Source organism: Lampetra fluviatilis, chromosome 69, assembly GCF_964198595.1.
Source record: "Lampetra fluviatilis chromosome 69, kcLamFluv1.1, whole genome shotgun sequence".
Lineage (NCBI taxonomy): Eukaryota > Metazoa > Chordata > Hyperoartia > Petromyzontiformes > Petromyzontidae > Lampetra > Lampetra fluviatilis.
The window spans coordinates 5869706-5887220 of record NC_136343.1 but is presented as its reverse complement, the minus strand read 5'-3'; the positions used below and the strand labels follow the sequence as shown (position 1 = coordinate 5887220).

Here is a 17515-nt window from a genome sequence, read left to right as displayed (position 1 = left end):
TGAGTGAGTGTGTGAGTGAGTGGGTGAGTGTGTGAGTGAGTGAGTGTGTGAGTGAGTGTGTGAGTGAGTGTGTGAGTGAGTGTGTGAGTGAGTGGGTGAGTGAGTAGTGAGTGAGTGTGAGTGAGTGGGTGAGTGTGTGTGAGTGAGTGTGGTGAGTGAGTGTGTGAGTGAGTGTGTGAGTGAGTGTGTGAGTGTGTGAGTGTGTGTGAGTGAGTGTGTGAGTGAGTGGGTGAGTGAGTGGTGAGTGTGAGTGAGTGTGTGGGTGAGTGTGTGAGTGAGTGAGTGGGTGAGTGAGTGTGTGAGTGTGTGAGTGAGTGTGTGAGTGTGAGTGTGTGAGTGTGTGTGTGAGTGAGTGAGTGAGTGAGTGAGTGGTGAGTGAGTGTGTGAGTGAGTGTGTGAGTGTGAGTGGTGTGAGTGAGTGGGTGAGTGTGTGAGTGAGTGTGTGAGTGTGTGAGTGAGTGTGTGAGTGAGTGGTGAGTGAGTGTGTGAGTGTGTGAGTGAGTGAGTGTGTGAGTGAGTGAGTGGTGAGTGAGTGAGTGAGTGGTGAGTGTGTGAGTGAGTGTGTGAGTGAGTGTGTGAGTGAGTGGGTGAGTGTGTGAGTGGTGGTGTGGTGAGTGTGTGAGTGAGTGAGTGTGTGAGTGAGTGGTGAGTGAGTGTGTGAGTGTGAGTGAGTGTGTGAGTGAGTGGGTGAGTGTGTGTGTGAGTGTGTGAGTGAGTGTGTGTGTGAGTGAGTGAGTGGGTGAGTGTGTGAGTGAGTGTGTGAGTGAGTGGTGAGTGTGTGTGAGTGAGTGTGTGAGTGTGAGTGTGTGGTGTGTGTGAGTGGTGAGTGAGTGGTGAGTGGGTGAGTGTGTGTGTGAGTGTGTGAGTGAGTGTGAGTGTGTGAGTGAGTGTGTGGTGTGTGAGTGTGTGAGTGATGTGTGAGTGTGAGTGAGTGTGTGAGTGTGAGTGAGTGAGTGAGTGAGTGTGTGAGTGTGTGAGTGAGTGTGAGGGTGAGTGAGTGTGTGTGAGTGAGTGAGTGTGTGAGTGAGTGAGTGGGTGAGTGAGTGAGTGGTGTGAGTGAGTGAGTGAGTGAGTGAGTGAGTGAGTGTGTGAGTGAGTGGGTGAGTGTGTGAGTGTGTGAGTGAGTGTGTGAGTGAGTGAGTGTGAGTGAGTGTGTGAGTGAGTGAGTGAGTGTGTGAGTGTGAGTGTGAGTGAGTGTGTGAGTGAGTGTGAGTGTGTGAGTGGTGTGAGTGAGTGTGAGTGAGTGTGAGTGAGTGAGTGAGTGTGTGTGAGTGAGTGTGTGAGTGTGTGAGTGTGTGAGTGAGTGAGTGAGTGTGTGAGTGTGTGAGTGAGTGAGTGGTGAGTGGTGAGTGTGTGAGTGTGTGAGTGAGTGAGTGTGTGAGTGAGTGGTGAGTGAGTGTGTGGTGAGTGTGTGAGTGAGTGAGTGTGTGAGTGAGTGTGTGAGTGTGTGAGTGAGTGTGTGGGTGAGTGTGTGAGTGTGAGTGAGTGAGTGAGTGAGTGGTGAGTGAGTGAGTGAGTGTGTGAGTGAGTGAGTGAGTGAGTGAGTGAGTGGGTGAGTGAGTGAGTGTGTGAGTGAGTGAGTGAGTGGTGTGTGAGTGAGTGAGTGAGTGTGGTGTGTGAGTGTGTGAGTGAGGTGTGTGAGTGAGTGTGTGAGTGAGTGTGTGAGTGTGTGAGTGTGTGAGTGGTGAGTGAGTGAGTGTGTGAGTGGGTGAGTGGGTGGGTGAGTGAGTGAGTGAGTGTGTGAGTGAGTGAGTGAGTGAGTGTGTGAGTGAGTGAGTGTGTGAGTGAGTGTGTGAGTGAGTGAGTGTGTGAGTGGGTGAGTGTGTGAGTGGTGTGTGAGTGAGTGAGTGTGTGAGTGGGTGAGTGAGTGGGTGAGTGAGTGAGTGAGTGTGTGAGTGGGTGAGTGAGTGTGTGAGTGAGTGGGTGAGTGAGTGTGTGAGTGAGTGTGTGAGTGGGTGAGTGAGTGAGTGAGTGTGTGAGTGAGTGGGTGTGTGAGTGTGTGTGTGAGTGTGTGAGTGTGTGAGTGAGTGTGTGAGTGTGTGAGTGTGTGAGTGAGTGAGTGGGTGAGTGAGTGTGTGAGTGAGTGTGTGAGTGAGTGAGTGGGTGAGTGAGTGAGTGTGTGAGTGTGTGAGTGAGTGGGTGAGTGAGTGTGTGAGTGTGTGAGTGAGTGAGTGAGTGAGTGTGTGAGTGGGTGAGTGAGTGAGTGTGTGAGTGGGTGAGTGAGTGAGTGAGTGAGTGAGTGAGTGAGTGAGTGAGTGTGTGAGTGAGTGAGTGTGTGAGTGGGTGAGTGAGTGAGTGTGTGAGTGTGTGAGTGTGTGAGTGAGTGGGTGAGTGAGTGAGTGAGTGAGTGAGTGAGTGGGTGAGTGAGTGTGTGAGTGTGTGAGTGAGTGAGTGTGTGAGTGAGTGAGTGAGTGAGTGTGTGAGTGAGTGGGTGAGTGAGTGAGTGAGTGTGTGAGTGAGTGAGTGTGTGAGTGTGTGAGTGAGTGAGTGTGTGAGTGTGTGAGTGAGTGAGTGTGTGAGTGAGTGAGTGTGTGAGTGAGTGGGTGAGTGAGTGGGTGAGTGAGTGAGTGAGTGAGTGTGTGAGTGTGTGAGTGAGTGAGTGTGTGAGTGTGTGAGTGAGTGAGTGTGTGAGTGAGTGAGTGTGTGAGTGAGTGTGTGAGTGAGTGAGTGTGTGAGTGAGTGAGTGTGTGAGTGAGTGAGTGTGTGAGTGAGTGAGTGAGTGTGTGAGTGAGTGAGTGAGTGAGTGTGTGAGTGAGTGAGTGAGTGTGTGAGTGTGTGAGTGTGTGAGTGGGTGTGTGAGTGAGTGAGTGTGTGAGTGAGTGTGTGAGTGAGTGAGTGTGTGAGTGTGTGAGTGAGTGAGTGTGTGAGTGAGTGAGTGAGTGAGTGGGTGAGTGAGTGAGTGGGTGAGTGAGTGAGTGAGTGTGTGAGTGTGTGAGTGAGTGAGTGTGTGAGTGAGTGTGTGAGTGAGTGAGTGAGTGAGTGAGTGTGTGAGTGAGTGAGTGTGTGAGTGAGTGAGTGAGTGTGTGAGTGAGTGGGTGAGTGAGTGAGTGTGTGAGTGTGTGAGTGTGTGAGTGAGTGGGTGAGTGAGTGAGTGAGTGTGTGAGTGAGTGAGTGAGTGAGTGAGTGGGTGAGTGAGTGAGTGTGTGAGTGAGTGGGTGAGGAGCGGTGGGTGTGTGAGTGAGTGAGTGTGTGAGTGAGTGGGTGAGTGAGTGAGTGTGTGAGTGAGTGAGTGTGTGAGTGAGTGAGTGGGTGAGTGAGTGAGTGAGTGTGTGAGTGAGTGGGTGAGTGAGTGAGTGAGTGTGTGAGTGAGTGTGTGAGTGAGTGAGTGGGTGAGGAGCGGTGGGTGTAGTGGTTAGCGCTGCGCTACGAACCCAGCGACACAAGTTTCAATTCCCACTCATGGCCAACACCAGCGACGATTATCTGAACCGGTCCTGGGCCTCCCCTAGGTCGACTCAGCCTCAAGTGAGTGTAGTAAACATCGCCACTGGGGAGACAAAGGCGGCCGGGCGTGGTGCCATTCCGGTAGTCTTCCTAAGAGCACTTGCCCCATCGCCCCCTGAGGCTATCATGGGGTGTGGGAACTTTGTCTTTGTGCAGGCGGAGAGCTCTTCATGCAGTTGGAGAGAGAGGGCATCTTCATGGAAGACACGGCATGGTGAGCGTCACCCTCACTCACTCACCACTCGCTCACTCGCTCGCTCACCCACTCACTCGCCCACTCGCTCACCCACTCACTCAGTCGCTCACCCACTCACTCAGTCACTCACTCACCCACCCACTCACTCACCACTCACTCAGTCACTCACTCACTCACCACTCACTCACTACTCACTCACTCACCCCTCACTCACCACTCACTCACCACTCACTCACCACTCACTCACTCACTCACCACCCTCACCACTCACTCACCCCTCACCACTCACCCTCACTCACTCACCACCCTCACCACCCTCACCACCATCACCACCATCATGCAGTTGGAGAGAGAGGGCATCTTCATGGAAGACACGGCATGGTGAGTGTCACCCTCACTCACTCACCACCCTCACTCACCACTCACTCACCCACTCACTCACCACCCTCACCACACTCACCACACTCACCACCATCAATACCATCACCTCACTACCCTCACTACCCTCACCACACTCACCACACTCACCATCATCACCACCATCATCACCATCACTCACCACACTCACCCTCACCACTCACCACTCACCGCCACCCTCACCACACTCACCACCATCACCACCCTCACCACTCACCCTCACCACTCACTCACCACCCTCACCACTCACCCCTACCTCACCACCATCACCCTCACCACCGTCACCACCTTCCCCATCACCTCACCACCCTCACCACCATCACCACCCTCACCACCCTCACCACACTCACCACCATCACCACCATCACCACCCTCACCACCCTCACCACCATCACCACCATCACCACCCTCACCACCCTCACCACCCTCACCACCCTCACCCACCCTCACCACCCTCACCACCATCACCACCCTCACCACACTCACCACCCTCACCACCCTCACCACCCTCACCACCCTCACCACCCTCACCACCCTCACCACCATCACCACCCTCACCACCCTCACCACACTCACCACCCTCACCACCCTCACCACCCTCACCCACCCTCACCACCCTCACCACCATCACCACCATCACCACCCTCACCACCCTCACCACCCTCACCCACCCTCACCACCCTCACCACCCTCACCACCCTCACCCACCCTCACCACACTCACCACCATCACCACCCTCACCACCCTCACCCACCCTCACCACCCTCACCACCATCACCACCCTCACCACCCTCACCACACTCACCACCCTCACCACCCTCACCACCCTCACCCACCCTCACCACCCTCACCACCATCACCACCCTCACCACCCTCACCACCCTCACCACCCTCACCACCCTCACCCACCCTCACCACCCTCACCACCATCACCACCATCACCACCCTCACCACCCTCACCCACCCTCACCACCCTCACCACCCTCACCACCCTCACCCACCCTCACCACACTCACCACCATCACCACCCTCACCCACCCTCACCACCCTCACCACCATCACCACCCTCACCACCCTCACCACCCTCACCACCATCACCACCATCACCACCCTCACCCTCACCACCATCACCATCACCACCCTCACCACCCTCACCACCATCACCACCATCACCACTCACCCTTACCACTCACCCTCACCACCATCACCACCCTCACCACCATCACCACCATCACCACCATCACCACCATCACCACTCACCCTCACCACTCACCCTCACCACCATCATCACCATCACCACCATCACCACCCTCACCTCACTCACCTCACCACCCCCACCACTCACCCTCACCACCATCACCACCATCACCACCATCACCACTCACCCTCACCTCTCACCCTCACCACACTCACCACCATCACCACCCTCACCACCCTCACCACCATCACCACCCTCACCACCCTCACCACCCTCTCCACCCTCCACCTCACCACCCTCACCACCATCACCACCATCATCACACTCACCCTCACCACCATCACCACACTCACCCTCACCACCCTCACCACCCTCACCACCATCACCACCATCACCACCATCACCACCGTCACCACCATCACCACCCTCACCACCCTCACCACCCTCTCCACCCTCCACCTCACCACCCTCACCACCATCACCACCATCACCACACCATCACACACCTCACCACCCTCACCACCCTCACCACCATCACCACCATCACCACCGTCACCACCCTCACCACCCTCACCACCCTCACCACCCTCCACCTCACCACCCTCACCACCATCACTACCATCAACACCATCACCATCATCACCACCACCCTCACCACCCTCACCACCATCATGTAGCTGGAGAGAGAGGGCATCTTCATGGAAGACACAGCATGGTGAGCGTCACCCTCACTCACTCACCCCTCACCACTCACCCCTCACCCTCACCACTCACCACACTCACCACCATCACCACCCTCACCCACCCTCACCACCCTCACCACCATCACCACCATCACCACCCCTCACCACCCTCACCACCCTCACCACCATCACCACCCTCACCACCCTCACCACCCTCACCACCATCACCACCCTCACCACCCTCACCACCCTCACCACCATCACCACCCTCACCACCCTCACCACCCTCACCACCCTCACCACCCTCACCACCATCACCACTCACCCTTACCACTCACCCTCACCACCATCACCACCATCACCACCATCACCACCCTCACCACCCTCACCACCATCACCACCATCACCACCCTCACCACCCTCACCACCCTCACCACCATCACCACCATCACCACTCACCCTTACCACTCACCCTCACCACCATCACCACCCTCACCACCTCACCACACTCACCACCCTCACCACACTCACCACCATCACCACCCTCACCCACCCTCACTACCATCAACACCATCACCACCATCACCACCACCTCACCCACCCTCACCACCATCATGTAGCTGGAGAGAGAGGGCATCTTCATGGAAGACACAGCATGGGTGAGTGTCACCCTCACTCACTCACCCCTCACCACTCACCCTCACTCACTCACCCTCACCACTCACCCCTCACCACTCACCCTCACTCTCACTCACCCTCACCACTCACCCCTCACCACTCACCCTCACTCACCACACTCACTACCATCAACACCATCACCACCATCACCACCATCACCACACTCACCACCATCACCTCACCACCATCACCACCATCACCTCACCACTCACCCTCACCACCATCACCACCCTCACCACCATCACCACCATCACCACCATCACCACTCACCCTCACCACTCACCCTCACCACCATCACCACCATCACCACCATCACCACTCACCCTCACCACTCACCCTCACCACCATCACCACCATCACCACCATCACCACCCTCACCTCACTCACCTCACCACCCCCACCACTCACCATCACCACCCTCACCACCATCACCACCATCACCACCATCACCACTCACCCTCACCACTCACCCTCACCACCCTCACCACCATCACCATCACCACACTCACCACCCTCACCACCATCACCACCATCACCACCCTCACCCTCACCACCATCACCATCACCACACTCACCCTCACCACCACCCTCACCACCATCATCACCACCCTCACCACCCTCACCGCCATCATCACCACCCTCACCACCCTCACCACCCTCACCACCATCATCACCACCCTCACCACCCTCACCACCCTCACCTCACCACCCCCACCACCCTCACCACCCTCACCACCCTCTCCACCCTCCACCTCACCACCCTCACCACCATCACCACCCTCACCACCATCACTACCATCAACACCATCACCACCATCACCACCATCATCATCACCACCCTCACCACCATCACCACCCTCACCACCGTGACCACACTCACCATCATCACCACCCTCACTCACCCACCATCACCACACTCACCACCCTCACCACTACCACCCTCACCACTATCACTACCATCAACACCATCACCATCATCACCACCACCCTCACCACACTCACCATCATCACCACCCTCACCTCACCACCCTCACCACCCTCACCTCACCATCATCACCCTCACCACCCTCACCACCCCCTCACCACCCTTAGTTGTGCGCCTTTTATGCGTCATCTGGTCCAACACCAATGGAGACTAGGCTCTAAGAAAAGCTGTCTCGGGTGTGGACCAATCAACTTCAAGGACAGTGCATATCATCATCATCAGAGTTGTTTCTTTTGTTTGCATTTTGACTGCTTGTGTTGTGGTTATTGCAAACGTGATGCCTTGTATAAAGGTGTCAGTTTTTGTACCAGTTAAAAGGGTAAAAACCTATCACTATATTTAGCATTTTTGACTGCTTGTGTTGTGGTTATTGCAAACATGATGCCTCGTATAAAGGTGTCAGTTTTGTTGCCAGATAAAAGGGTTTAAAACCTATTACTATATTTAGCATTTTGACTGCTTGTGTTGTGGTTATTGCAAACATGATGCCTCGTATAAAGGTGTCAGTTTTTTGTACCAGTTGAAAGGGTAAAAACCTATCACTATATTTAGCATTTTGACTGCTTGTGTTGTGGTTATTGCAAACGTGATGCCTCGTATAAAGGTGTCAGTTTTGTTGCCAGATAAAAGGGTTTAAAACCTATTACTCTATCTTGCTACTGGCAAAGGAGGTTTCATAACACTGGTCAACAACAAAAAAAACATTTTTTTCTGGCCTGGACTTTTGCAGCTGTTCTAGACTAATTTCAGGGGTGCCGATTCCAAATCTGATTTGCTCAGATTTGCTCCGTCACATCTCATTTTTATGCTATCGGCATACCCCCATTTTCTTAGGTTTTTTTTTTAGGTAAAGTCACCGTGCAGGTAAAAAAATTAAAATTAATAAAAGTAAAATAAAATAAAAATCACGACGTTTCGGAGGCAACACAAGCTTCCGTCCTCAGGTGGAACCGTTACAGCCCACGACAGCTTTGTCAAGCGAATGAGAGATTGCAAGAGCTACCACTCCGTTTGTATATAATGGTTGGAGAGGGGGGAAGGTCCAAGTACGGCACACTTTTTATTAATATGGTAAGGTGAGGTTTAAGACTAAGAACGGACTGCATAACAAAAGGCTGAGCCTTTGTAATGGAGAGGTACGGTTTGTGACTACGCCTGGCCTACATAACAAAAGTGTGAAAAAACTAAACCTGGTAAAACATAATTTCAACCGTGATGACGGTTACAAACTGAGTAATCATTGGAAAGATGTGATTAGCCATGCAAAAAATGAATTAACTACACGTATGTGACCAATCTTATTGATTATTTGACAGACAACTATTACAGGTGTACCATCTTTAGTTGTCACAAACCATAACAATGGCTCACCCTCTTAAGCCTCACCTTACCATATTAATCAAAAGTTGTGCCGTACTTGGACCTTCCCCTCTCTCCAACCATTATACAAACGGAGTGGTAGCTCTTGCAATCTCTCATTCGCTTGATACACGAAAGCTTCAAATTTAGAATACCCCCATTTTCATCGCTTTTACCCGAAATTAACTCTGTCGCTTAAGATTGCAAGTCGTTGCGAATCGGTGACTTGCTTTAGTGTTTGAAACGCGCCGCTGCGTTTTCAGGATGGTGCGTTTATAACATAATTTCACGCAGACATCCACATTTACTTAATATTTTTCTTCCGCAGTTTTTATTGAAAATGCAATATTTGATATCTGAAAAAAAGCTGACGTGATAGACAAAAACTGATGCCGCATTTGGAATCAGCACCCCACAAAATGACCTTCATAACCGTTGGAAAAACTTATGCCAAAAAAAGTGTGTTGACCAGTGGATTATTCAACATCGCCTTGCCAGGCACGCTGAGGAGAGGCTTGCGGAGCCCCAATGCGGTTTCAGGAAAGGGCGGTCCTGCACAGATGCCATATTTTCTGTCCGTCTGCTACAGCAGAAGTGTAGGGAATTCCAACAAGACCTACGTCTCTGCTTTATTGACCTGGTCAAGGCCTATGATACCATCAGTAGGACTGGGGCTCTGGGTTGTTCTTCGTGCTTTCGGAGTCCCTGACCCTCTGCTCACGATCATTAAGGACCTTCGTGATGGTGAGCGGGCCCGGGTAAAACTACGTGGCCGGGAGTCGGAGCCTTTCCCTGTTCACCTTGGGGTACGACAGGGATGTGATAGACAAAAACGGATGCCAGATTTGGAATCGGAACCCCAAAATTACCTTAGCAAAACCGTTGGAAAACCTTGTGCCAGAAAAAGTGTGTTGACCAGTGTGTAATTTTTGTGTTTCCTCTGAACGTATAACCCTTAAAAACAAAGTAGTTCACTATAAATCCTTTATATGCGTGGCGGCTAGAGTCCTCTCGTCCTCTGGCTTGAGATGGCTGCCACCTATGGGTCAGATGATTGCCTGCCACCATTAAACAATTGGTCATTAAATATAATTTTTTTGTCCTGAAAAGTGTAAAATTTTTGGAAAAAAATTTCACGAACATTAATCGTCACGCACAACGAGTCTTTGTGGAAAATGTCAGCTCGATTGGATCACGGGAAGTGGGTTAAAAAACGACCGAAAGATTTGAACGGTCCAAAGCAAGCAAGCGAACTTAATATAAAGGATTTTAAAAATTAACCCGTAAAAACAAAGTTTTTCACTGTAAATCCTTCATATGCGTGGCATCGGTTTTATTTTATTATTCATTTCTGTTTTTCTTGAGTAAGAGTTTCATTTTTATCACATTGGTATTTTAAATAGAATATGAAAAAAAAAATTTCCTAAAAAGTGTAACATTTTGGAAAGTTTTTTTTCACGAAAATCAATTGTCACGCACAACGAGTCTGTGTGCACAATGTCAGCTCGATTGGATCACGGGAAGTGGGTTAAAAAACGACCGAAAGATTTGCACGGTCGCAAGCGCGCAAGCAAGCGAACTTAATATAAAGGATTTAACAAGTAAACCCGTAAAAACAAAGTTTTTCACTATAAATCCTTTATATGCGTCGCGGCTAGAGTCCTCTCGTCCTCTGGCTTGAGATGGCTGCCACCTATGGGTCAGATGATTGTCTGCCACCATTAAGCAATTGGTCATTAAATATAATATTTTAGTCCTAAAAAGTGTAACATTTTGGAATTTTTTTTCACGAAAATCAATTGTCTCGCACAACGAGTCTGTGTGCACAATGTCAGCTCGATTGGATCACGGGAAGTGGGTTAAAAAACGACCGAAAGATTTGAACGGTCGTAAGCGCGCAAGCAAGTGAACTTAATATAAAGGATTTAACAAGTAAACCCGTAAAAACAAAGTTTTTCACTATAAATCCTTGATATGCGTGGCGGCTAGAGTCCTCTCGTCCTCTGGCTTGATGGCTGCCACCTATGGGTCAGATGATTGTCTGCCACCATTAAGCAATTGGTCATTAAATATAATATTTTAGTCCTAAAAAGTGTAACATTTTGGAATTTTTTTTCACGAAAATCAATTGTCTCGCACAACGAGTCTGTGTGCACAATGTCAGCTCGATTGGATCACGGGAAGTGGGTTAAAAAACGACCGAAAGATTTGAACGGTCGTAAGCAAACAAGCAAGTGAACTTAATATAAAGGATTTAAAAAGAAAAGAGATGAGAGAGAGAGAGATGGGCTAGTGGCCGTTCGACAACCCTCGCTCTGAGCTTTACGGCTTTTCGGATTTCCCACGGCCGCCCTCCATTGGAGAACCAGCCCCCCTTGATTCTGATTTGCCGACCCCCTGAACTCCGACCCCCTGAACTCCGAACCCCTGAACTCTGACCCCCTGGCAGCTTCTACCTGGCGGAGATTGCGTTGGCGTTGGGGCATCTGCACTCGCACGGAATCATCTACAGAGACCTGAAACCTGAGAATGTCATGTTGAGTCCTCTCGGTGAGGGCCGTACACGCTGCACTATACACTATACACTACACTATACACTACACTATACACTACTACACTATATACTACATTATACACTATACACTACACTATACACTACACTATATACTACTACACTACACTATACACTACTACACTATATACTACATTATACACTACACTATATACTACTACACTACACTATACACTACACTATACACTACTACACTATACACTACACTACTACACTACACTATACACTACTACACTACACTATACACTACTACACTATACACTACACTATACACTACTACACTATACACTACACTACTACACTACACTATACACTACTACACTACACTATACACTACTACACTATACACTACACTATACACTACTACACTATATACTACATTATACACTACACTATACACTACTACACTACACTATACACTACACTATACACTACACTATACACTACTACACTATACACTACACTACTACACTACACTATATACTACTACACTACACTATACACTACTACACTACACTATACACTACTACACTACACTATACACTACACTATACACTACACTATACACTACACTATACACTACTACACTATACACTACTACACTATACACTACTACACTACACTATACACTACTACACTACACTATACACTACACTATACACTACACTATACACTACTACACTATACACTACTACACTATACACTACTACACTATACACTACTACACTACACTATACACTACTACACTATACACTACACTATACACTACACTATACACTACTACACTATACACTACTACACTATACACTACTACACTACTACACTATACACTACACTATACACTACTACACTATACACTACACTATACACTACTACACTATACACTACACTATACACTACTACACTATACACTACTACACTATACACTACACTATACACTACTACACTATACACTACTACACTATACACTACTACACTACACTACTACACTATACACTACACTATACACTACACTATACACTACTACACTACACTATACACTACTACACTACACTATACACTACTACACTACACTATACACTACACTATACACTACTACACTACACTATACACTACTACACTACACTATACACTACTACACTACACTATACACTACTACACTACACTATACACTACTACACTATACACTACTACACTATACACTATACACTACTACACTACACTATACACTACTACACTATACACTACTACACTACACTATACACTACTACACTATACACTACACTATACACTACACTACTACACTATACACTACACTATACACTACTACACTACACTATACACTACACTATACACTACACTATACACTACACTACTACACTACACTATACACTACTACACTACACTATACACTACACTATACACTACACTATACACTACACTACTACACTATACACTACTACACTACACTATACACTACACTATATACTACACTACTACACTATACACTACTACACTATATACTACTACACTATACACTACACTATACACTACACTATACACTACTACACTACACTATACACTACTACACTACACTATACACTACACTATACACTACTACACTACACTATACACTACACTATACACTACTGCACTATACACTAATACACTATATACTACATTATACACTACTACACTACACTATACACTACTACACTATACACTACACTATACACTACTACACTATACACTACACTACTACACTACACTATACACTACTACACTACACTATACACTACTACACTATACACTACACTATACACTACTACACTATACACTACACTACTACACTACACTATACACTACTACACTACACTATACACTACTACACTATACACTACACTATACACTACTACACTATATACTACATTATACACTACACTATACACTACTACACTACACTATACACTACACTATACACTACACTATACACTACTACACTATACACTACACTACTACACTACACTATATACTACTACACTACACTATACACTACTACACTACACTATACACTACTACACTACACTATACACTACACTATACACTACACTATACACTACACTATACACTACTACACTATACACTACTACACTATACACTACTACACTACACTATACACTACTACACTACACTATACACTACACTATACACTACACTATACACTACTACACTATACACTACTACACTATACACTACTACACTATACACTACTACACTACACTATACACTACTACACTACACTATACACTACACTATACACTACACTATACACTACTACACTATACACTACTACACTATACACTACTACACTACTACACTATACACTACACTATACACTACTACACTATACACTACACTATACACTACTACACTATACACTACACTATACACTACTACACTATACACTACTACACTATACACTACACTATACACTACTACACTATACACTACTACACTATACACTACTACACTACACTACTACACTATACACTACACTATACACTACACTATACACTACTACACTACACTATACACTACTACACTACACTATACACTACTACACTACACTATACACTACACTATACACTACTACACTACACTATACACTACTACACTACACTATACACTACTACACTACACTATACACTACTACACTACACTATACACTACTACACTATACACTATACACTACTACACTATACACTACTACACTACACTATACACTACTACACTATACACTACTACACTACACTATACACTACTACACTATACACTACACTATACACTACTACACTACTACACTATACACTACTACACTACACTATACACTACACTATACACTACACTACTACACTATACACTACACTATACACTACTACACTACACTATACACTACACTATACACTACACTATACACTACACTACTACACTACACTATACACTACTACACTACACTATACACTACACTATACACTACACTACTACACTATACACTACTACACTACACTATACACTACACTATATACTACACTACTACACTATACACTACTACACTATATACTACTACACTATACACTACACTATACACTACACTATACACTACTACACTACACTATACACTACTACACTACACTATACACTACACTATACACTACTACACTACACTATACACTACACTATACACTACTGCACTATACACTAATACACTATATACTACATTATACACTACTACACTACACTATACACTACTACACTATACACTACTACACTACACTATACACTACTACACTATACACTACATTATACACTACTACACTACACTATACACTACTACACTATACACTATACTATACACTACTACTCTACACTATACACTACTACACTATACACTACTACACTACACTATACACTACTACACTATACACTACACTATACACTACACTATACACTACTACACTATACACTACACTATACACTACTACACTATACACTACACTATACACCAGAGGTGGGACAAAGTCATTGTTATGCAAGTCCAAGTTGAGTCGCAAGTCATCAAATTCATGACTCGAGTCTGACTCGAGTCCAAGTCACATGACTCGAGTCCACACCTCTGCTATACACTACATTATACACTACTACTCTACACTATACACTACTACACTACACTATACACTACATTATACACTACTACACTATACACTATACACTACTACACTATACACTACACTATACACTACTACACTACACTATACACTACACTATACACTACACTATACACTACTACACTATACACTACTACACTATACACTACACTATACACTACATTATACACTACTACTCTACACTATACACTACTACACTACACTATACACTACATTATACACTACTACACTATACACTACTACACTATACACTACACTATACACTACACTATACACTATTACACTACACTATACACTACACTATACACTACACTATACACTACTACACTAGTGTAGTGTAGTAGTGTAGTAGTGTATAGTGTAGTAGTGTATAGTGTAGTGTATAGTGTAGTGTATAGTGTAGTAGTGTATAGTGTAGTGTAGTAGTGTATAGTGTAGTGTATAGTGTAGTGTATAGTGTAGTAGTGTATAGTGTAGTGTAGTAGTGTATAGTGTAGTAGTGTATAGTATAGTAGTGTATAGTGTAGTGTATAGTGTAGTAGTGTATAGTGTAGTGTATAGTGTAGTAGTGTATAGTGTAGTAGTGTATAGTGTAGTGGATAGTGTAGTAGTGTATAGTGTAGTGGATAGTGTAGTAGTGTATAGTGTAGTGTAGTAGTGTATAGTGTAGTGTAATAGTGTATAGTATAGTAGTGTATAGTGTAGTGTATAGTGTAGTAGTGTATAGTGTAGTAGTGTATAGTGTAGTGGATAGTGTAGTAGTGTATAGTGTAGTAGTGTATAGTGTAGTAGTGTATAGTGTAGTGTATAGTGTAGTAGTGTATAGTGTAGTGTAATAGTGTATAGTGTAGTAGTGTATAGTGTAGTAGTGTATAGTGTAGTGGATAGTGTAGTAGTGTATAGTAGTGTATAGTGTAGTAGTGTATAGTGTAGTAGTGTATAGTGTAGTGTATAGTGTAGTAGTGTATAGTAGTGTATAGTGTAGTAGTGTATAGTGTAGTAGTGTATAGTGTAGTGTATAGTGTAGTAGTGTATAGTGTAGTAGTGTATAGTGTAGTGTATAGTGTAGTAGTGTATAGTGTAGTAGTGTATAGTGTAGTGTATAGTGTAGTAGTGTATAGTGTAGTAGTGTATAGTGTATAGTATAGTAGTGTATAGTGTAGTGTATAGTGTAGTAGTGTATAGTGTAGTAGTGTATAGTGTAGTGGATAGTGTAGTAGTGTATAGTGTAGTAGTGTATAGTGTAGTAGTGTATAGTGTAGTAGTGTATAGTGTAGTAGTGTATAGTGTAGTAGTGTATAGTGTAGTGTATAGTGTAGTAGTGTATAGTGTAGTGTAATAGTGTATAGTGTAGTAGTGTATAGTGTAGTAGTGTATAGTGTAGTGGATAGTGTAGTAGTGTATAGTGTAGTGTATAGTGTAGTAGTGTATAGTAGTGTATAGTGTAGTAGTGTATAGTGTAGTAGTGTATAGTGTAGTGTATAGTGTAATAGTGTATAGTATAGTAGTGTATAGTGTAGTGTATAGTGTAGTAGTGTATAGTGTAGTGTAGTAGTGTATAGAGTAGTGTATAGTGTAGTGTAGTAGTGTATAGTGTAGTAGTGTATAGTGTAGTGTAGTAGTGTGTAGTGTAGTAGTGTATAGTGTAGTGTATAGTGTAGTAGTGTATAGAGTAGTGTAGTAGTGTATAGAGTAGTGTATAGTGTAGTGTATAGTGTAGTAGTGTATAGTGTAGTGTATAGTGTAATAGTGTATAGTATAGTAGTGTATAGTGTAGTGTATAGTGTAGTAGTGTATAGTGTAGTGTAGTAGTGTATAGAGTAGTGTATAGTGTAGTGTAGTAGTGTATAGTGTAGTAGTGTGTAGTGTAGTAGTGTATAGTGTAGTGTATAGTGTAGTGTAGTAGTGTATAGTGTAGTGTAGTAGTGTATAGTGTAGTAGTGTATAGTGTCGTGTGTAGTGTATAGTGTAGTGTATAGTGTAGTAGTGTATAGAGTAGTGTAGTAGTGTATAGTGTAGTGTATAGTGTAGTAGTGGTAACAGCACTTGCCCCTAGCGTCCCGTGGAGGCTACACGGGACACCTTTGCCTGTGTCTCTCTGCAGGCCACGTGAAGCTGACGGACTTTGGACTCTGCAAGGAGTCCATCCATGACGGCAGCGTCACGCACACCTTCTGTGGCACCATCGAGTACATGTGAGGGCACACGCATGCTACACGCATGTTACACGCATGTTACACACGTTACATGTATGTCAC

The 17515-nt window shown here is 45.7% G+C and overlaps 1 protein-coding gene across 1 annotated transcript in view; it reads left to right on the top strand.

Annotated features, from left to right (window-relative positions):
* The window catches only part of LOC144952744 (ribosomal protein S6 kinase beta-2-like), a 55346-nt gene that overhangs the window by 16993 nt on the left and 20838 nt on the right, over positions 1 to 17515 (top strand). Inside the window, exons 6-8 of the mRNA XM_078883235.1 lie at positions 3601 to 3658; positions 11410 to 11510; positions 17362 to 17452. Of these exons, the coding sequence (XP_078739361.1) occupies positions 3601 to 3658; positions 11410 to 11510; positions 17362 to 17452 (250 nt within the window). The remainder of the gene's footprint in view (positions 1 to 3600; positions 3659 to 11409; positions 11511 to 17361; positions 17453 to 17515) is intronic.